At 58.0% G+C, this 20,658-nt stretch overlaps 2 protein-coding genes across 2 annotated transcripts in view; both read left to right on the top strand.

Moving 5' to 3' along the window:
* Positions 1-6,656, top strand: part of PRPF3 (pre-mRNA processing factor 3) — a 9,111-nt gene extending 2,455 nt beyond the window's left edge. Inside the window, exons 3-15 of the mRNA XM_017839585.1 lie at positions 1,447-1,593; positions 1,709-1,792; positions 1,912-2,132; positions 2,409-2,715; positions 3,328-3,494; positions 3,942-4,024; positions 4,167-4,310; positions 4,756-4,855; positions 5,410-5,523; positions 5,668-5,786; positions 6,010-6,093; positions 6,187-6,248; positions 6,400-6,656. Coding sequence (XP_017695074.1) covers positions 1,447-1,593; positions 1,709-1,792; positions 1,912-2,132; positions 2,409-2,715; positions 3,328-3,494; positions 3,942-4,024; positions 4,167-4,310; positions 4,756-4,855; positions 5,410-5,523; positions 5,668-5,786; positions 6,010-6,093; positions 6,187-6,248; positions 6,400-6,546 — 1,779 coding nt within the window. The 3' untranslated portion in view covers positions 6,547-6,656. The remainder of the gene's footprint in view (positions 1-1,446; positions 1,594-1,708; positions 1,793-1,911; positions 2,133-2,408; positions 2,716-3,327; positions 3,495-3,941; positions 4,025-4,166; positions 4,311-4,755; positions 4,856-5,409; positions 5,524-5,667; positions 5,787-6,009; positions 6,094-6,186; positions 6,249-6,399) is intronic.
* Positions 6,657-7,613: 957 nt separating this feature from the next.
* Positions 7,614-20,658, top strand: RPRD2 (regulation of nuclear pre-mRNA domain containing 2). Its single transcript, XM_017839584.1, has 11 exons — positions 7,614-7,833; positions 11,303-11,432; positions 11,714-11,814; positions 12,869-12,943; positions 14,146-14,198; positions 14,716-14,842; positions 15,199-15,374; positions 16,009-16,294; positions 16,580-16,846; positions 17,077-17,280; positions 17,919-20,658. Exons 1-11 carry the CDS (start codon positions 7,614-7,616, stop codon positions 20,561-20,563), a joined length of 4,284 nt encoding a protein of 1,427 aa, XP_017695073.1. The 3' UTR covers positions 20,564-20,658.

The raw sequence follows: 20,658 nt of genomic DNA, 5'->3' as shown, positions 1-20,658 counted from the left end.
CTGGCAGAGGGGATCTGGCAGAGGGATCTGTTGCTGGCAGCAGGAGCAGGGCTGGGCTGGGGATGCAGCCAGAGACCCCTCCCCAGTGGGGGTGTGTGGCCTGAGCCCTGGTGGTGTTTCTGGCTCCCAGGTGAGCCAGAAGCCGGGCTGGGCAGTGACAGCACAGACTGATCCTTCTTCTCTTGGCTCCTGGCATAGGGACAGGTGTCCCTCCTGCCAAATCCTCACCCCTGTCTCTGGAATCACATTTCTTGGAGCTCTTCCATCACACCCTGGGTCTGTCCTGACCCTGTGGGAACAGAGATGGTCCCTGAGGTGGTCAGGCCATGGTGGCACTCCCAGACTGACTCCCCCCGCCCCGGCACAGGCTGTGGAGAGGGATTTGTCCTGGCACACCTGGCTCCTGTGCCGTGGGGCAGTGGATTCATTCCCGGTGCCTTCGGCCGCTTCCCGCCCCGCGGGCCGCTCTGGGGTAGGTCATTGCTTGGGAAGGTCAGGAACTGAACGGAACGGTTTCCACACTTTATACTATGGGCAAGTCCTTTCTCTTGAACTTGTAGGTTTTCCAAGAAGTACCTGTGTGGCTGAGGAAGTGTCCTTGTAGGATACGAACCGTTGTAGTGAAGAAGGGATTGCAACTAACGCTTACAACCGGTGTGTATATTTTCTTTTCAAATAACACCCTGACACACACACTACAGTAGCCCAGGGCACGGACAGATCCAGGTTTGCACACACAAACCAGTCACTGATGATGGAATCCATGGCCACAGCCTCAGGAGCTGGGCTGGGCCTGGCCGGAAAACTGGCACGGAAAACGTGCCGTGCCTTTTGTTTTGGGAGCTCACACTGCTGGGAGCCCCTCAATGGGGTCACTGCTCCGTGTGCTCTCTGAGCTCTGCTTTTCTGGAGCAGCTCCAGCCTTGGATCCGAGCTGGAGTGGCCCGGCTCAGAGCCTGAGGGAATGCTGCAGGTGTCCCAACCCTCCCTGGGTCCAGGGCAGCATCCTCCTGTTGGGGAGGACATGGTAGGACAGCTCAGATGCCTTCACCAAACCCTCTCAAGTTGGTGGAAGACGTGGAAATGTTTTTTATCCCAGTCAGGTCAGCTCTGGGCAGGCTTTTTCCATCTTTCAGTGTTGCTGAGACCTTAAATGTGCTCAGTGCCAAAAGCCACCTCTGAGCACGCGAGGGAAGGTGGTGGCTGTCGCACAGGCGGGTCCCTGCGATGCCTCCTGTCCCTCCTGCTCTTGCATGGACGTCATTGATGTTTCTCTGCTGGGGGCCCAGGGCAGGGGCTCAGCGTGGGCTCAGCCTGCAGTGCCACCCTGGAGTTGTGCCCCTCGGAGCCGGAGCTGAGCCACGTGCTGGTTTCTCACCTCAAATCCCGGCCCGTGAGGAGAACACTCCGTTCTAACCACGCTTTTCTCCTTTGTCTTTCCATTAGGATGTGTTTGGTGATGACTCTGAGGTATCCAAGGAATCCTCTGGTGTCAAGAAGCGGCGGATACCGCGGTTCGAGGAGGTTGAGGATGAGCCTGAGGTCATCCCAGGCCCGCCGTCGGAGAGCCCGGGGATGCTGACCAAGCTGCAGGTCAGTCCAGCTGGGCCTGAGATCCCGAATGCCAGCGTGGTTCAGTCTTTGTCCTAACTCACATCCCTTTGCCAACAGCAAAGAAAGACTCACTGTGTGTGTTTTTCCTCCCCAGATCAAGCAGATGATGGAGGCAGCCACCCGGCAGATCGAGGAGAGGAAAAAGCAGCTGAGTTTCATCAGTCCTCCCACACCACAGGTACCTCCTGGGAGCAAGGGGCAAAGCCCACACGGCCCGTGGTCCCTGTTCCAGCTGCAGCCTGTTGGCCTGGGTGTGCTGGAACAGGCTCAGAGCAAAACTCCCTTCTCTGCCAACAGCCAAAAATTTCCTCCTCGTCGCAGTCGGAACGTCTCCCCATCGGCAACACGATCCAGCCCTCGCAGGCAGCCACCTTCATGAACGATGCCATCGAGAAGGCCCGGAAAGCTGCGGAGCTGCAGGCCCGGATCCAGGCCCAGCTGGCCCTGAAACCAGGGCTCATTGGCAACGCCAACATGGTGGGCTTGGCCAACCTGCACGCCATGGGCATCGCGCCGCCGTGAGTACCCAGCGCCGGGCAGGGGTGGCCAAAGGTTTCCCCAGTGCTGTTGGTTCCCCAGCAATGGCCTTAATGGCTGCTGAAGGGATAAATTTTGTATTAAAGAGGTGAAATGGAGGTTTCTCCTCCTTGGGCAACACTCCCAACCTGTGCACACGAGGTTGGAGTCACTTGGATGAGCTGTAAAAATACGGAAGCCGTGGAAATAAACTGAGATTTCCTTTGAATGAATGCTGTATTCACCTTTTAACGCAGTGTGTCTCGTCCTGCCCGCAGGAAGGTGGAGCTGAAGGACCAGACGAAGCCCACGCCGCTGATCCTGGACGAGCAGGGCCGGACGGTGGACGCGACCGGGAAGGAGATCGAGCTGACCCACCGCATGCCCACCCTCAAAGCCAACATCCGGGCTGTGAAGAGGGAGCAGTTCAAGCAGCAGCTCAAGGAAAAGCCCTCGGAGGACATGGAGTCCAACACGTACTTTGACCCCCGGGTCTCCATAACCCCGGCCCAGCGGCAGAAACGCACCTTCAAGTTCCATGAAAAAGGCAAATTTGAGAAGATTGCCCAGAGGTTGCGAACGAAGGTATTGGAGGTCTCGCCCTGCACGGGCAGGAGAGGGGTTCTCCTCTCCTGGGGTGGGGAGGGAGCCGGGGTGGCTTTTGGCTTAGGAGTTTTCAAGTGAAGTCACCTGAAGCTTTTCCCTTAAAAACCCCGTTTTTGGAATGGTGGGTGCCCAGGTGAGCACAGGCGTGTGCAAGGGGTTTTCTCACTGCTGTCTTCACCCTGTGAAAGACAAAAATCTCTGTTTTTGTCAAAAGATTTAAAGTTGCCAAGAGAACAGATCCTTCTCTGGCTGAGAGGTGGAGATTTAAAGGAATTTTGGTAAAATGCCCAAGTTCTTGGGGAGAAGAAGAGAGAAGAGGTTCATTAGAAAAGTCCAGGGGTATGACCCCTGTAGGGAGACTTTGCTTTGGGATTGTTCCATGCTCCTGAAAGGCTCAGGAATAAGACCAGACTTTTGGCAGGTTTGGGAGCTTCCCTTCCCCATCACGTGCTGTGTGGTTTCTCTTGCAGTCTCTGTCAGATTGTTTAAAAACCCAAATAAATCAGTACATGATCCATGTTGAGCTGTTCCTGAAGGTTCCGCTGTTCTGGAATGACCTTCCTGTGCCATTTTCCTCCTCCTTGTTCTCAGGCTCAGCTAGAAAAGCTGCAGGCAGAGATCTCCCAGGCTGCCAGGAAAACTGGGATTCACACCTCCACCAAGTTGGCTCTGATCACCCCTAAGAAGGAGCTGAAGGAGGGGGAGATCCCGGAGATCGAGTGGTGGGACTCCTACATCATCCCCAACGGCCTGGATTTGTGAGTATTCCCAGGTGTTGGTGGTTCTGCTGCAGGAGGAGCTCTGGGAGCTGCTCAGGGGAAACACGGTGGGTCTGTGGGAAATTGGGCCAGAGGCTCCTGCTTGAGCACTGAATTCCAGCTCTCATCTCCGAGATCCAGGTGGGCACTGGGTTTGCTCCCAGAGTCTCTCAGGGGGTTGTTGTAGGGAGCTGCCATGGGGTTGGAGGGATTTTGTGGCCCAAAGCTGAGGTTTGGTTTTGTTTCATGACCATTCCGTGCAAGTCCTGTCCACGGTAGATGTGGGGACCTGTCTCCAGACCCTGAAATGTGGGCGGATGTCCCGCTGGGGAGACACCTGCACGTTCACACTGAGGGTCTCCTCCAGCCCATCGGGCTCTGGGTCAGAATTCATGCAGGAATTCGGGCTGGGAATTCTGCTGTGACACCCAACTGTCTCCTCTCTAGAAAAGGCGGGACGTCCTCCAAGAGAGACGAGTACTTTGGCATCACAAACCTGGTGGAGCACCCGGCCCAGCTCAACCCCCCCGGTACGGCCTCAGCTCGGGAGGTTTGGCTGTTAAACCAGACCCAACCTCTGGCAGGGGGAGCCCGGGACAGCCCCTGCGTGGCACTGCCAGTGTCCCCTCGGCTCCCCCGGAGCACATTCCTGACGATCCCGTTTCCATGCAGTGGACAGTGACACCCCTGTGACCCTGGGCGTGTATTTAACAAAGAAGGAGCAGAAGAAACTACGGCGCCAGACGCGGCGAGAGGCCCAGAAGGAGCTGCAGGAGAAGGTCAGGCTGGGCCTGATGCCACCGCCAGAGCCCAAAGGTGAGCGGCAGCCCTGGCCCTGGCTGGGCAGGGATGTGTTGGGAATGCTGCAGGCAGCACCACCTCAGCACAGGGATTGCATGGAGCTGTGTGCTGGAGGGACGGGAGACCCACCTGGGCATGGGTTTGTGAGCAAAAAGGTGTCCTGCAGGAGCCTCTCCCGGCTCCTTTCCCATTCCTGTGTCCTGCAGGAGCCTCTCCCGGCTCCTGTCCCATTCTTGTGTCCAGTGGGAGCCTTCCCAGCCCCTCTCCTGTTCTGGTGTCCCAACAAGAGACTCTCATGGCCCCTCTTCTGTTCCTTTCTCCAAACAGAGCCTCTCCCAGACCCTCTTCCTTTCCTGTGTCTGATGGGAGCCCTCCCAGTCCCTTTCCCATGTCTGCTGGGAGCTCTCCCAGCCCCTGTCCCATTCCTGTGTCCAATGGGAGCTCTCCCATTCCCTTGCAGTGAGGATTTCCAACCTGATGCGGGTGCTGGGCACGGAAGCCGTCCAGGACCCGACGAAGGTGGAGGCTCACGTCCGAGCACAGATGGCCAAGAGACAGAAGTAGGTGGCACCTTGTACTGGGTTTTGGGACATTTTTGGATGGATTTAGTGCTGGTGTTGTGTTTAGGACCCCCCTGGTCCAGGGGAAACTGGATCCCAGGAATCAGCCCTTCCAGGGAAGTGGGGTCCCAGGCCCTGAAGTCAATGAGTTTTCCCACAATGATGATTCCCATTGCAGTTGTTACTAAGGAATGTTTCCAGGGAAGAGCCCAAGGATGACTTGGACTAGTGACTGGATTAAAAAAGCCTCTCATTCAGGCAGAGAGTTGCAGCTGCTTTGTGATCTGTGGATTTTGGGGTCTGTGGATCATGGAATGGTTTGGATTGGGAGGGACCTTAAAGCCCATCCAGTCCCACCCCCTGCCATGGGCAGGGACACCTCCCACTAGACCAGGCTGCTCCAAGCCCCGTCCAACCTGGCCTTGAGCACTTCCAGGGATGTGGCAGCCACAGTTTCTCCAGACAATAATAATCAGGGATTGCTTGGGAAGAGAAGGATCCGTGTTGGGACGCCCTGGGCTGCCTTTCCCTCAGTGCTGCCCCTTCGCTTGCAGAGCTCACGAGGAGGCGAACGCGGCGAGGAAGCTCACGGCGGAGCAGCGGAAAGCCAAGAAGGTGAAAAAGCTCAAGGAAGACGTCTCCCAGGGAGTTCACATAGCTGTCTACAGGTGGGTGAGCTCAGGGAGCTGTGTTCAGATGAGATCTCTCTCTGGGTCCGGATGAGGCAGAGGAGGAGCTCTCAGGGGTGGGATAATAATTCTGGGTTTCCACAAATATTTGATTATTTTTTTTTTTTTAAATCTTTTCCTCAGGGTCCGAAACTTGAGCAATCCAGCAAAAAAATTCAAAATCGAGGCGAACGCAGGGCAGCTTTACCTCACAGGCGTGGTGGTCCTGCACAAAGATGTCAACGTGGTGGTGGTAGAAGGAGGTGAGAGGTCATTCCAGAGCTTGCCTCCAGCAGGAATTACTGTGGAAATTGGTGATGGAGGGTTAGGGAAGGACAAGGAAGTGAGGAGGCTATTAGAAACTCCCTTAATTACGGGGTTAGCACTGTCTGCAGGGTGCAGTAATCCACTCCATGTGGAAGGGAACCTCTGAGAACTGCAGGTTAAGGGATTTTTGGTGAACTTTGAGTCTCGATTCTTCCCCAGGCCCGAAAGCACAGAAGAAATTCAAACGTCTTATGCTTCATCGAATAAAGTGGGACGAGCAGACGTCAAACACGAAGGGAGAGGGTGAGTGATAGTGCAGGGGGGTTGTGTGGGGGGTTCCCACTCTGCCTCTACTTTTGGGGCTAAATGGGCTCTATTGGTGGGTTTTTTTCCCAGATGATGATGAGTCTGATGAGGAGTCCGTTAAGAAAACAAACAAATGCTCTCTGGTTTGGGAGGTGAGTCCTGGGGGTGGTTCCATCCGGGGGCTGGGACAGACCCGCTGCTCCGACTCTCCTTGAGCCGTAGCCGGACAAAACGTGTGTTGCCGTGTCCCCCACCGCGGCGGGTGGGGACCCGGGTGGGACGTCACCCCTTCTCTCGCGCCAGGGCACGGCGAAGGAGCGCAGCTTCGGCGAGATGAAGTTCAAGCAGTGCCCCACGGAGAACATGGCGCGGGAGCACTTCAAGAAGCACAGCGCCGAGCACTACTGGGACCTGGCGCTCAGCGAGTCCGTGCTCGAGTCCACGGACTGAGCCCTGCGGGGTCCCGCGGCCCCTCCTGCCCCACAGCCCCCCTGAGCCAGACAGATCCCCGCCCTCGCTCTCCTCAGCACACCCATTAAAGACATATTTTTTAAAACAAATCGCCGTGGCGGTGTTTCAGAGTAAAGGGGGAAAAGAGTGTTGTCGCCCCTGCCCTTTGGCTTTGCTGAGGGTGAGGGGTCTGTTCAGGTGGCTTGTGAGGGAACAGGAAGGCTCTCGGGGGTGGCTGTGAGGGGCAGATTTCGCTTCTCTTCCATGATAAGGACATGGTCTTAAGCTGTGCTAGGGCAGGATCAGGGTGAACGTGAGGAGGAATTTCCTCCTGCAAAGGGTGGTCAGGCCTTGGAAGTGGCTGCCCAGGGAGGTGGTGTGGAGTCCCCACCCCTGGAGTTCCCAAGGGACAACTGGACGTGGCCCTCAGTGCTCTGGGCTGGGGGACAAGGTGAGGATCGGTGACGGGTTGGACTCGCTGATCGCGGAGGCCTTTCCCCCCCAATTCATTCTGTGTTTCACACCATAAACAGCGCTTTCGAACCCGCGCAGTGCCCGCGCTCTGCACCCGCGTCACGGCCGGGGAAGGCGGGAGGGCTCTGAGGGCGGGGGTATGGGGAGAAGGGGCGGCCGCCATCTTGCCGGGCGGGGCGGGGCGCGCCCGCGCGCGCACGCCCGTGTGCGGGAGCCACAAAATGGCGGCGGGGGGGCGGGCGGCGCGCGCGGGGGGGGCCGGGCCGTGAACCGCCTCGGGCCCCGGCACCGCCTCCGGTACCGCCCGGGCAACCCCCCCTGCCCCCCGGGGGGCACCGCGAACCCCCGCGCCGGCACCGCCTCCCGCCGCCTCCAACCACCGCCCGCGCCCCGCCGGGCCCAGCGATCCCCCCTCACCACCGCCACCACCACCCCCTTTTCCTCCGGGCCGGCACCGCCTCCGGCACCGCGCTCCCCACGGGCCCCGCCGGGCCCCCGTGAGGCGCCGCCGCGCCCCGAGGCCCCTCCGGCCGGAGCGGGAGCGCCGCCCCGCCGCCCCCCGCGCGCGGCCCGGCCGTGAGCAGCGCGGGAAGATGGCGGCGGGCGGCGGAGGCGGCGGCCGGGCCTCCTCCTCCTCCTCCTCGGCCGCCGCCGCCTCGTCCGCGGCCGGCGCGCTCGAGGCCTCGCTCGACAGGAAGCTGCAGGCGGTGACCAACACGATGGAGTCCATCCAGGGCCTCTCCTCGTGGTGCCTGGAGAACAAGCGGCACCACAGCACCATCGTGTACCACTGGATGAAGTGGCTGCGCCGCTGTGAGTGCGGGGACGGGGGTCGCGGGCCGGATGGGAGGGGGGGCTCTGTGAGCGCTCAGGAACCGCCGGGGTCGGTGGGTGCTGAGCAGGGTCGTGCTCAGCGCTGCAGAAAAGCTGGGGTGGGAAGGGACCTTAAACCCCATCCAGTCCCACCCCCTGCCATGGGCAGGGACACCTTCCACTAGTCCAGGTTGCTCCAAACTAGTCTTGGAGGCTTCCGGGGATGAGGCAGCCACAGCTTCTCTGGGCAACCTGTGCCGGGGCCTCCCCACCATCACAGGGGAGAATTCCTTCCTGACATCTAGTGTAAATCTCTCCTCTTGTACTTTGAAAACGTCCCCCCTTATCCCATCAGCATCACCTCGTCACACTTGGAAGGACACAAAGTACCTGTCTGCACCTCAGTGGTGGCACCTTCGTCCTCCTGAGTCCATGATCTCCAAAAGCTCTGCTTTGGGAGTTGGGGGATGCTGCCTTCGGGTCATGGGCCAGGGCCTGTTACTGTCCCCTGCCCGGCCAGAGCAGCCTGGCACGGGCACAGTTTGGGTGCCAGGGCTGGGGTTTGTGCCCCGGAGGGGGAAGGTTGGTGTTGGCAGGAGGCTCAGCACAGCAGCCTTGTCTCTGCTGCCGTGGGAAGGTTTGGCTGTTGTCATGGGAGTTCAGGGAAGCTTTGCTCTGCGGGAACACAGAGAGAACATTCCCATCCCAAAGCATCAATGTGGTGTGTGCTGAACCTCTTGGAGAGTTTGGGTAGTCAGGTTTCTCTGTCAGGGCCCTGCAGCAGAATGCACAGAACCCTCCTCTCCCTGGATTTTGGGTTGTTTTCTTGTTGGTATACTCTGGGATTAAGGAGAGGAAGGTGAGATCCCAGGAGCCCACTGGCCCTGGACTCTCCTGCCCTACTGGCCCTGCCACCTGTCCTGGAAATCTTTGTCCCTGGGACACATTCCTTGGTGCTCTTCCCCCTCTCACTCTGAGCTCACAGACTCCAAACAAAACCCAGCCTGTCTCCCCTTGGGATGTGCTGATTCCTCTGGACATGGTGTCCCTTCTCACAGCTCCATCCTGGCTCCTCTCTTCCATCACTCCTTCCCCCCTTCCCAAGCCATTGAACTGTTCCCACCTGCAGGTCCTTCATGCCCTGATCCTGCCCTGGCTCCCGTCCCCTGCTGGGCTGGCAGCTCCTGCCCTGAGCCCTTGGCACCAGCCTGGAATTCCTGTTGGATTTTGTGGGATTCCTTTAAGATTTCCCTTCACAGCCCTCACAAGGATCTCACCTCCACACCCCTCCTGTTTAGCCAGGTCCCTCCTTAACCATCTTATCCCACTAAGACAAACCTTGGCAGTGGCTGTGGTGCTGCTGTGCCCTGACCCTTGATTATTTGGTTCCTGCTTCCATGGGGTTTTTTCCTGCTCTTCCCTTCATGGTCCTCTGCCCCAGGAACTCCAGAGCCTCTCCATGTTCTCGTCATTGTCCCAACCAGAGGAGTTCAGTGATGGTGTCACAGCAAGTGCAGGTGAACCTGGAGGGACATGGCTCCTGGGACACAGAATTTGGTCCTTCCAGGAAAAACAGGAGTGCTGGTATTTCACACGTTGCTGTTGGCTTGGGCGTCCCCCTTCGGAGCCAAGGCTTGTCCTGCGAGCGAGCCGGAGCTTCCCAGTGGGAATGTTCCTGCAGGGGGTTGCTGCCATAGGGAAGTTCCTGACGGGAATCAGAGCGTTTGTGCTGAGGAGGGTCTGGTGGGAGCGTGTAGGTGTGAGTTGAACGGGACCCACCCATAGGCTGTGAAACCCAAAGGCCCAGCCTGGAGGAGGTGGCTGGGCCGGGCTCAGCTCTGCAGATCCCTGTTTGTTGTCCCTGTTTCCTTGCTGGTTTAATCCCGGAGGAGTCTTGGAGTAACAAAGGACCTGTTGGATACAGCCTGTTGTGTCCTGGGCCCAGCGTGGATTTCTCCTCCTGGGTGCTCTGGGTGTACCTTGGTTTATAACTCTTGGCTCCGACTCAGCTCTGCCCTGGCAGGGGCTGCCTTTGGTGCTGGGCCATGGGGCGAGTGGGGCTCCGTGAGCTCCACTCCAGGTTCCTCCCTGCCGTGTAAATGTTGGATCATTTGAATCAAAGCTTTGTAGTTCTTTGAAATCTGTTTCATGTTATTAAGCTCTGGAATCCTCGCTCTCTGCTGGTGGAACATCTCTGGGATGGAGGGAGCATCCGGTGACAACTGGCACCAGAGGGCTGGTTTGACTAAATCCCAGAAACCCCATTCCAATGGGCTGATTTGCTGGGAGATTATCCAGGCTGGTGTTTTGGGGGAAGCTGGCTCCAGACTGTTTTGGGAAGCCAGGCGAGCCAGCCCAGCTCCGGTTGGATTCCCAGCCCTCGGGGCAGAGCGGAGCATTCCTCGCTCCAGCAAACCCACCTCGACCTGCCGTGTCAGCACGTTCGGGGCACAGGTTGTGAGGAACAGCTTCTGGGGACGAGTCCTTGGGCCGCCGTGTTTGTGCTGGAAAAGCTCCTTCTGGGATGTGGGAGCAGGGGCTGGGGGGGAGCAGCTGGCGGGGGCAGTGGTTGGTGACTCCTGGCTCAGCTCTCACACCCTTCCCGTGTGGGCAGGGACTTCCCTAGGGCTGCCTGTCCCAGGTTCAGGGCTGGATGGTGCTTCCTGCTCACCCCTGGGTTTGAGGGGACGCTCAGCAGGGCCGGGAGCATCGGTGCCCCTGGCAGGAGCTCGGGGAGGCTTAAGGACATCAACCCGTGGGGATTTGAGGATCCACCTGAGCTAAACCTTTGCTGAGTCCTCAGCTCCGCTTCCCTGCAGAGGAGGATCTCCTGTGGGGATCTTCCTTTTGAACAAACCACGTGTAAATTCTCCCTGGTGTTGGGAAGGGAACGCAGAGCCCACATGGTTGGAATGTTCCTGGTGGGAACCCTGCTTGGATGGGCTTGGGGGCCACGATGCTGCTCGGGTGGGCTCGGTGGGCACAGACCACCTTCCTGCAGCAGAAAGGACAGTGATATTTAATTGTCAGCCTTCAGTCAAAGTGCATGAGCTGACTGCTGGCTGGAAAATCCTTGTGGAGTGGCTTTTCCTAAGGCAAGACTGGGGTTTGTGGGAACCCTGGGTTCCTTCCTGGTTGGCTCTGGATGCCAGAGGCCGAGTTGCTGCCATGGCTGGCTTGGGGTTTTTCAGGTTGTGAGTGAGGGATGAGCTCACACCCAGGGCTCTGGACCAGGGAGGTTGCTAAGCTTCCTGACAGGAATCCTGGCAACCAAGAGAGCCATGAGGTTTTGGGGAAGATCTGGAAATTATTTGTAAATGGAAGGTTTCCTCTCTAACCTCCTGTTTTGCCCGTTGGACCTTGGGAACGCTGAAACAGTCCCAAAAGCAGCACTGAAATGTGGGGATCAAAGCAGAGCTGATGGGATACTTCTGGCTGATGCTGAATCTGAGTTTTCTTTTGTCCTCAGCTGCCTTTCCTCATCGGCTGAACCTTTTTTACTTGGCCAATGATGTCATACAGAACTGCAAGAGGAAAAATGCCATTGTCTTCCGGGACACCTTCGCGGAGGTGCTTCCCGAGGCCGCCTCGTTAGTGAAGTGAGTAACGAACTGTCGGGGGGCGGGAAGGCTGAATGGCTCAGAAAGTGGGGATCTTTCTTCTGACATCTGAGACTCTCTAGAAACGTCAGCAGGACTTCAGGGATTTTGTTTGAACAACTCTGTGTTTGCGCTTCTCTCCCGGAGTGGGCTGGGAGTGAGCTGGGCTTTGGTCTGCACAGGGGGCTGGTGTGGGTCAAATTGTCACGTGAAGGGGTGTGAGGGAAGCCTTGCACCAACACCCACGTGCAGAGAGAACCCACTGTGCTCTTGTCTTCCAGGGATCCCTCCGTTTCCAAATCCATCGAAAGAATCTTCAAGATCTGGGAGGACAGAAACGTGTACCCCGAGGAAACCATTCTGGCACTGAAAGAAGCTCTGAGTAAGTCACTTACCCTTTGTATTTCTCACCTTCCAAACCGACACGTGAGCTCGCTGAGGTTGTGGAAGCAGTCTGGGGTCACTGAGGAGGATGAGGGGCATTTGTGCCTGGCACAGGCTGGAAGGTAGCCAGGTGTGGTACGTGAGCAGTGCTGGGTTCTCCTGCTTCGCCTCGTCTGTACCTGTCCGAAGGCAGCTGTGAATCCTTCCACATGGGCTGGAACTGCTCCAGCTGGGAGCAAACAGGGCGTGAGGCTGGAGTGCTCCTGCACATCCTGACCAGGGTGCCCTGGCTCTGCCTCTGAGTCCTGTTCAGCCATAGGTTGTTTTCACTTAAGTATTTGTGGGGCAGCAAGAGGCAGAAGCAAAGCTGGAGGGTGAAGAGTCCTCGAGCCCTTAGAAAAGAGCCGGTTAAACCCAGGGATTAGCCAGTACTCAAGTACTTGAAGGAAATTAGTCCAGGTTTCGTCTTTACTCACATCATTGAGAGCTAAAGGTGCTCAGGAGACCCTCAGGCGAGGTCTGAGGTCACAGCAGGAGGAAGGTGGGGTCTCTGGTCAGGCTGTGGCATGAGGAAAGGCTCCAGCTGGGTGTTGCATGCTGAGAAGTGAAGTTTGTGCATATGGTCTGAAATCTCCAATTTCTGTAACTTGAAAACAAAGGTATTTGAGGTTCCAGGTAAATCAGGTATTGTGGCTGTTCTGCCAACGTGCACCCCTTGCCTGTTGAATGTTGACTCCATTACAGCCTCCCCTAAAGAGTTTGATTTTTAGATTGCTTGTGTTTTTCCTTTTTTACTGTGATTTTTGAACTGTCTGTAGCGTAAGGGCAAACAGAAACTTGATTTAAAAATGGCAGACCACCCCCAGGTTGCTGCATTCCTGAGTAAACTGAGGTTCTCTTGGGCATCCAGCAGCTCCTCTAAGGAAGTTGGTCGAGGTATTTTAAAACAAATTTCTGTTCACTCTTCCACCGTGCAACCATACGGCACCAAAAACCAGATTCTGACAGGGATCCCGTAATGCCAGACTGCCAAAAATGAAATGTTTTTCCAGGTACCACTTTCAAAACTCAGAAGCAGCTGAAAGAGTCTCTGAACAAACCGAATAAGCCGTGGAAGAAATCACAAAGTAAGGAACCACTGTGAACTCTGTGCACTAATATAGAAATTGGCTGCTTGAGGAGCAGAAGGAAGGCTGAGGGCAGAGCACCTGGGCCAAGGAAGGCCCTGAGATGTGCACACCGAGGAGGTGTTGGCACAAAACCACTTTGTAAAGGAAAGAAGTGAGACAAAAACAAGATAGGAGAGCAGAGGTTGCAGACAGGAGAGGAAGGAGCTGGTGGAACCTCCTGGAAAGTGGTGTTAGACTGGTCAGAGCTGGAGAGAAGACAGAGAGAAGCAGAAGGTGGACATTCCCCTCGTGCTCAGGAACACACCTGTCCCAGCAGGCTGGGCTGGGAGCCAGGAACTCGGAGCTGGGAGTGCAGGGACAGGACGTGGGAGTCCAACTGCCCAGGAGAGAATTTCTAATAAACTGACCTTAGTGATCTCACCGTGCACCAGAGCCCTGAGCGGTCCCCACGGCGAGGTGGTGGCACATCAGGTGTGACGTGTGGGACATCAGCAAGGTCACCAGAGTTTGGAACTGTTTATTACTGAACACCACAAGCTGCATTCCCAGACAGAACTGGGCTGTGTCCAGCATGGATGGAGGGTTTAGCACTTTGCTTCTCATCAGCTGTTTCTCCTGTTTGGTCCAGAATCTGATGGATTTGGTGTCTCTTGCCAGCGGGACTCATCCCCCCGCTCTGTAACCAGGTGTCAGCACAGAGAGGTGACAGTTGTTAAGGCTCTGAGCATGGTCAGACCTGGGAAGTACCCAAGGGAGACCCTGCCCCCAGGAAACCAGGGCTCCGTGTCAGCTCCAGGTGTGGCACTGAGGGAATAACATTCCCTTCCTTGTAGAGAGCTGTAAATCCTCGGATAAGGCCGTTAGATGGACCCTTGCAGAGACTTGTCTTCCCGAGGAAAACCTGTGCCCGGGAAGTGTTGAGAGCATGTTAAAAACCAAAACCCAAGAGCAGCAGTTGTCACTTGTTGGCCTCGGTCCCGACCCGGCTGCGCGTGTCCGTGTCCCCGCGAGCTGCCGGGGGAACCCGGAGCGAGGAGGGACCCCTGCATGGAGGGGAGGATGTGGTGGGTGACTGCCACCTGCACGTCTGTCCTGAGTTACCTCAGAGTATCTCTCACTAGACTGCCTTCCTTTTGGGACTGACTTTCCATCAGGACGTGGATCCTTCATTTCTTCACGTTTTTCCTTTATCCCCGCAGCGTCCACCAACCCGAAAGCTGCTCTGAAGTCCAAGATTGTCGCCGAATTCCGAGTAAGTCTGCGAGTGGAAGTGACCTACGGGCACTAACCCCCACCCTGGGGGTTTGCAGGGTGACCCCAAGCCCAAGAGCTGCCTGTGCCTGAGGGGCTGAGTGACACCCACAGGGAGGGCTGGTCACGCTCAGGTCGTCCTCGTGAAGGGGAGTTTGAGGTGGCTGAGGAGTTGGTGGCAAGAAATTCAGCAAAATTTGATCCCCTGACAGAGCAGGGCCTGTTGATGAAATGCACAGACCCCCGTGGAGTGAAAAAAGGGAATAAATAAAACAGGCCTGTCCCCGCTCTTAACCATGACAGCCAGGAGACTTGGGAAACTGCAGCCCCTGCCTGAACCCAGCTTTGCTGATCTGTGAGATTTGCGGTCAAAAACCCAGAGATCCACATGGTTCCTGCGTTAGCTCTCACTTGGAAGCGGCCTGGAGCCAGAGCGGAGGCAGGGCTGTGCTGTTCAGGGCTTCTCTTGCCTGGAATGTGATGAGGATGCTTTTCCTGTTTGATTTTTTTTTTCCCAGCCCCAGTCCCTCATTGATGAGCTGCTGTTGTACAAGCGCTCGGAAGACCAGATAGAGCTGAAGGAGAAGCAGCTTTCCACCATGAGGGTGGATGTTTGCAGCACTGAGACACTCAAGTGCTTGAAAGGTAAAGCCCCGAGGGAGTCGTGGGAGCTCCTCACTTCTGTTGAGCCCTAGGCCAGAAATCAGAGCATGGCTGGAAAAATGCCAGAATTTCGGAGCGGGGTTAAGAACCACCAATCTTGAGCCAAAAGTCTTGGTTAGTTCGAGTTTTTGTGGAAACCTGCAGATCCCGAGCTCAGACAGAGCTAAGGACTAGCTGAAAACCAACATGCAGTGCTAGAGAAGGCCTCCTCCTTGGTCCCAGTGGATCACTGGGGTGGTCTGGGAGGGTGTGGATCTGCTGTCCCAGCTCCTGCCTTTGAGGTCACGCTCTGGTTTGGCAGCTGGCAGCTCATTCTTGTGGTGTCCATCTCCCTGCAGATAAAACGGGAGGGAAGAAGTTCTCCAAGGAGTTTGAGGAAGCGAGTTCAAAGCTGGAGGAGTTTGTGAATGGCCTGGACAAGCAGGTGAAGAACGGCCCCTCGCTCACCGAGGCGCTGGAGAACGCCGGGATCTTCTACGAGGCGCAGTACAAGGAAGTCAAGGTGGTAGCGAATGTAAGTGAACCTTTCCTTGACCCTCTGCAGGTAGAACAGCATCTTCCTGTGTTCACTGAGCCCCTCAGAGGCTGGAAAATGCCTCATCTCTCTATTCACAAATTAAAAAGTTCGTGGGACTGTTGCACAGGTGGTTTCCAAAGAGAGCAGAGTTGAGGTGTCAGGCAAGGCAAGGAGATGCTCCAAAAATCCAGTTGGATGCTTGATTCGTGTGTGTTGCTGGAATTTTGAGCCCCCCCTGGATTCATAAGCAAGGCAAAATTACAGTTAGTGTGACAAATCCTGAACTCTGGAAGCTTGTGATACACGTGGGGACTAGATGAGCAAAGAAATGAAGAATTCAGTAAAGAGTTGGAAAAATAACCAAATCCCCCCCCAGACCCTCCTGGAACCCCCCCAAACAGGCAGAGCGTGTTTGTTAGAAGCCTGGGGGTTTATGAAAATTCTTCCAAGTCACTGGAAAAAGGTTTTATCTTCTTTTTTTGGGGTTGTTTCTCTGTCACATGGACAAGCCGAGTTCTCACCGCTGCAGGGTCCAGGGAATTGGAAGTGATTTTCTTGAGGTGTGTGCTGCTTCCTTAGGGAAGTGATTGAGGCATGAATGATCCCCAGTCCGATGTCCTTCCTTCCTTAGGCCTATAAAACATTTGCTAATCGAGTGAGCAATCTGAAGAAAAAGCTGGACCAGCTGAAAGCAACACTTCCCGATCCCGAGGAGTCTCCTGTCCCTTCTCCCAGCATGGACGCCCCGTCTCCGACAGGCTCCGAGTCCCCTTTCCAGGGGATGGGGGAGGAGAACAACACCCGCTCCCCGGCAGCTGGAGGCCGCAAGATGGTCACTCCAGAGCCTGCGACAGATAATCGGGATGTGGAGGACATGGAGCTCTCTGACGTGGAGGACGACACGTCCAAAATCATTGGTACGTCCTGCGGGAGCAGCAGGGATTGTCTTGTGGGAATTCCGGGACAAACCAGCCCTTCTCAGCCTCATTTGGGATGTGGAGGAGGCACAGACCCTGTGCTGGGCTGTGGGATGGGGCTGTTGGGTTTGACACAAGCAGGGAAGTCCCAGTCCCGCCGGGATTGTTCCCGTCTCCCAAACCACCCATCCAGGGTGTTTTGACATCAGTGGGAATCGGAGCTGATGTGCCCCGAGTCATTCCAGGAGTGACAGTTCTGCTCTTGTTCCCCCCTCTGTGCTGCAGTGGAGGAGAGGAAGGACAAACAGGCTGCTCCAGCCCCGGCACCTGCCAAGACTGAGAGTGTCCCCAAAGCAGTCCCAGTGGCCACCGCGGCCGCCACGGCCTCAGGGACGGTGACAACGCCGGCCCCGACCCCTCCGGCTCCGAAGGCGGCGAGCGCGGTGCCCGTCCCGCCGGCACCGGCGCTGGCCCTGCCCAACCTGGCCAACGTGGACCTGGCCAAGATCAGCTCCATCCTGAGCAGTTTGACGTCGGTGATGAAGAGCACAGGTGAGTCCTGAGCCAGGCCTTGGGCACTGGTGCTGGCACAGCGGGGTGATTGTTTAGAGCTTTAATTGTCTCAAAATAAACACGAGTGAGTTCCTGCTGTCTGAGCTCTGGCTCGGTCTCTGGCACACGCTGTCGGCTTCCTGAGCTCAGTGGTGTGTGTGGAAAACCTGAGCCAGAAGCGCTTGGGTTAGCAGGGCAGCTCAGGTGAGTGGTGTGTGCTCCCGTCCCAGGTGTGAGCCCTGCCTCCAGACCCTCTCCGGGGACCCCGGCCAGCCCCACAGCTCTCACCAGTGGCCTGAAGACTCCTGTCCTGGGGACTCCGTCTGCTCCTTCGAATCCATTAGCAAACATTCTCTCCAAAGTGGAGATAACTCCGGAAAGCATTTTGTCGGCTCTCTCCAAAACCCAGACCCAGACGGCGCCGGCACTGCAAGGTACTGCCATGGGTGTTGGGCAAGGGCTGGTGGGTTCAAAGGTGCCGGGCTGAAACGTGCTGTTCTGCCTGTCCTGAAGTGAAAACAGAGGGAGAAAAACTTCCTTGGAATGTTTTACACCTGTGGCACGTGCAGATGGTCTTTCTCAGGTAGCACACGTGTCATGGACCAGTGAGTTCTGTCACTTCTCTGTGCTTCCTCCTGCTTGTGCCGTGACCGAAGTGCACGTACCCAGAACACTCCATGTGAGGCCCCTGAACGGGACAGGAGACCAAGAGGTCTCCGTGTTTTCCGTGTGCACAAAGCTCCCAGAGATTCTGCTCCTAATCTGGCACCTTGCACGGGTCACCTGGCCAGCAGGGCAGGTTTCACACACCTGGCTGCAGACCAGGACAGGTTCTTGCCCAACTGACCCGATGGAGTAATTTATATTTGTAGATCAATCTGAGCCTCTGGCAGGAGGTTGCACCTCGCTGGGTGCTAATGTCAACACAGCACAATCCAGTCCTTTTCCTGGCTGGAGCGTGGGGGAGGTGTTAGGGAACGCCATCCACAGTGGAAACAGGGGAGCCTTTCCCTTGGAAGCAGCTCAGGGAGATTTGCCTCTCCAGAGTTCCTGATGTAGTTCTGTCTTCCAGGTTTGTCATCCCTGCTGCAGAGTGTGGCTGGAAACACCGTCCAGTCGGGCGAACCCGCCTCCCAGAGCACTTCGGCATCACCAGCCAACACAACTGTGCCCAGCATGAAGGGGAGGAATGTTCCTTCCAATCCACAGTCCTTTATATCCAAAAGCTTTGGTTATTCTCCAAACTCATCCACCGCAGAGGTTTCCTCCACTTCAGTCAATAAGGCTCCCATTGGACACACCCCAGCGCTGTCAAGCTCCAGTTTTAAACCACCAACCAATTCCCTGGGATTTTCCAGTTCCCACCCTACCAGTCCTTCTTCCCTTTTGCCAACAGAAACCCCACTGGGTCAGTCCTCCGAAATTTCAAAAGCCAAGCTGGAATCAGAACCCCCTTCTCCCAGCCTGGAGATGAAGATACACAATTTCCTGAAGGGAAACCCTGGCTTCAGTGGCCTGAACTTGAATATTCCCATCCTCAGCAGCTTGGGGTCCAGCATGGCAACGGAGAGTCACACCTCTGACTTCCAGCGTGGTCCCACCAGCACTTCCATGGACAATGTGGACGGGACGCCGGTGCGGGACGAGCGGAGCGGGACACCCACCCAGGACGAGATGATGGATAAGCCGACATCGAGCAACGTGGACACGATCTCCCTGCTGTCAAAAATCATGAGCCCTGGTTCTTCTACTCCCAGCAGCACGAGGTCGCCTCTGCAGGGCCGGGATGATGGATATTCCCAAGAACTTCCCAGTTCCATGCACGGCTACCGGCCCTTCGGCCTCGGCAGAGAGTCTCCGGCCGGGCTGTACAAGCCGCCTGCGGACAGCAGGGAGATTCCCTCCTCTTTGATGGACTCCTCCCAGGAGAAGTTCTACCCAGACACGTCTTTCCAAGAAGACGAGGATTACCGTGACTTCGACTACTCCGGGCCGCCGCCCTCGGCCATGCTGAACCTGGAGAAGAAGCCCGTCAAGTCTATCCTAAAATCGAGCAAACTCCCGGAGTCAGCGGAGTACCAGCCGGTGCTGTCCAGCTACGGCCAGAGGTCGCAGGAGTTCGGCGTGAAGCCGTCCTTCCCCCCCTCCATGAGGTCTATCCTGGATCAGAGCGAGGGCTGCGACCCGCTGGCCTCGTCCCCGGGGATGTTCGGGAGCTACGGCCGCCGGGGGAAGGACTCGGCCTCGGACGGGTCCCCGTCGCCCAGCAAGAACGACGTGTTCTTCACGCCGGACTCCAACCACAACACCCTGCCCAAGCCCGGGCTCCCGCAGAAGCAATACCCGGACTCGCCCCACGCGCTTCCCCACCGCTCGCTCTTCTCCTCCCAGAACACCCTCCCCAGCCCTGCCGGCCGAGCGCCCGCAGCGGGCGGGGACAAACCCATGGGCTCTTCCATCTCCACCACCTCCACCATCGAGTTCAAGAACATGCTCAAAAACGCCTCCCGGAAGCCCTCCGAGGAGAAGCACTTTGGGCAGATTCCCAAAAGCAGCTCCGGCGAGGGCGGGAGCTTGTCCGGGGCCACCAAGGACCCGCAGCCTCCCGAGGAGCACTATCGCATCGAGACCCGCGTGTCCTCCTCCTGCCTGGACCTGCCCGACAGCACCGAGGAGAAGGGGGCCCCCATCGAGACGCTGGGCTACCACAACGCCTCGAGCCGGGGCATGTCGGGGGAGCCCATCCAGACCGTGGAGTCCATCCGGGTGCTGGGCAAGGGCAGCCGGGGCCACGGGCGCGAGGGGAGCCGGGCGGGCTGGTTCGAGCTGAGCGGCGGCGGGAGCGCCTTCGACAACGGCCCCTCGGGCTCCTCGGAGCTGCCCGGCATGGGCGGCTTCCCGGCGCCCTACAAGGAGCACGTGCCGCCCTTCCCGGAGAGCGTCAACAACTTCCGAACGAACAACTTCAGCCCCGCCTTCGAGCACCACCTGGCGCCGCCGCCCCTCGCGCCGCCGCCCCTGGAGCACGGGACCCCCTTCCCGCGGGACCCCGTGGGGCCGCCCGCCGTGCCCCCGCCCGCCCCCCCCAAGGACCACGGCAGCCTCTTCCCGCGGGATCACGCGGTGCCCCCGCGCCTGCCGTCGGTGGATCACGCCAACCCCTTCTCCAAGGAGACCCCCGCCCCGCTGCCGCTGCCCCACGGCGTCCCCCCGCCCCCCTCGGTGGAGCACGCGGGGGTCCCGTTCCCCACGCCCCCGCCGCCCCCCGTGCCCGGGGAGCACTCCGGGGTGCCCTTCCCCGCGCAGCCGCCGCCGGCCGGGGAGCACGGCGGGGTCCCGTTCCCCGCGCCGCCCCCCCTGGAGCACGGCGCCGGCGCCTTCCCCAAGGAGCACGGTACGCTGCCAGGGACGCTGAAGGAGCACTTCGGGGGGGCGCAGCCGCGGGACCCCCTGCCCCGCTCGCGCGACCCCGCGGGGCCGAGCCCCCTGCCCCGCGAGCAGCTGGGGGCGGGGCGCGGGCTGGGCCCCCCCGCGCACCGGGACCCCGGGGGCCGCGGCTCCGTCCTGCTCCGCACCCCCCGCGCCGAGTTCCGCCCGCGGGAGCCCTTCGGCGCCAGGGACCCCTTCCAGAGCCTCAAACGGCCCCGGCCGCCCTTCGGCAGGGGGGGGGCCCCCTTCTTCACCCCCAAGCGCCCCTTCTTCCCCCCCCGGTACTGAAGCAGCCGCCCAGCTCCCAGGGCTGCCCTTTCACTTGGTTTTTTTCCTTTTTTCCTCTCCCTTTCCCTGCCCCTCTTTTATTTTCTTCCCCTCGA

The sequence above is a fragment of the Lepidothrix coronata genome, unplaced genomic scaffold (assembly GCF_001604755.1).
Source record: "Lepidothrix coronata isolate B3197 unplaced genomic scaffold, Lepidothrix_coronata-1.0 Scaffold439, whole genome shotgun sequence".
NCBI lineage: Eukaryota > Metazoa > Chordata > Aves > Passeriformes > Pipridae > Lepidothrix > Lepidothrix coronata.
This window is presented reverse-complemented; position numbering and strand designations above follow the sequence as displayed.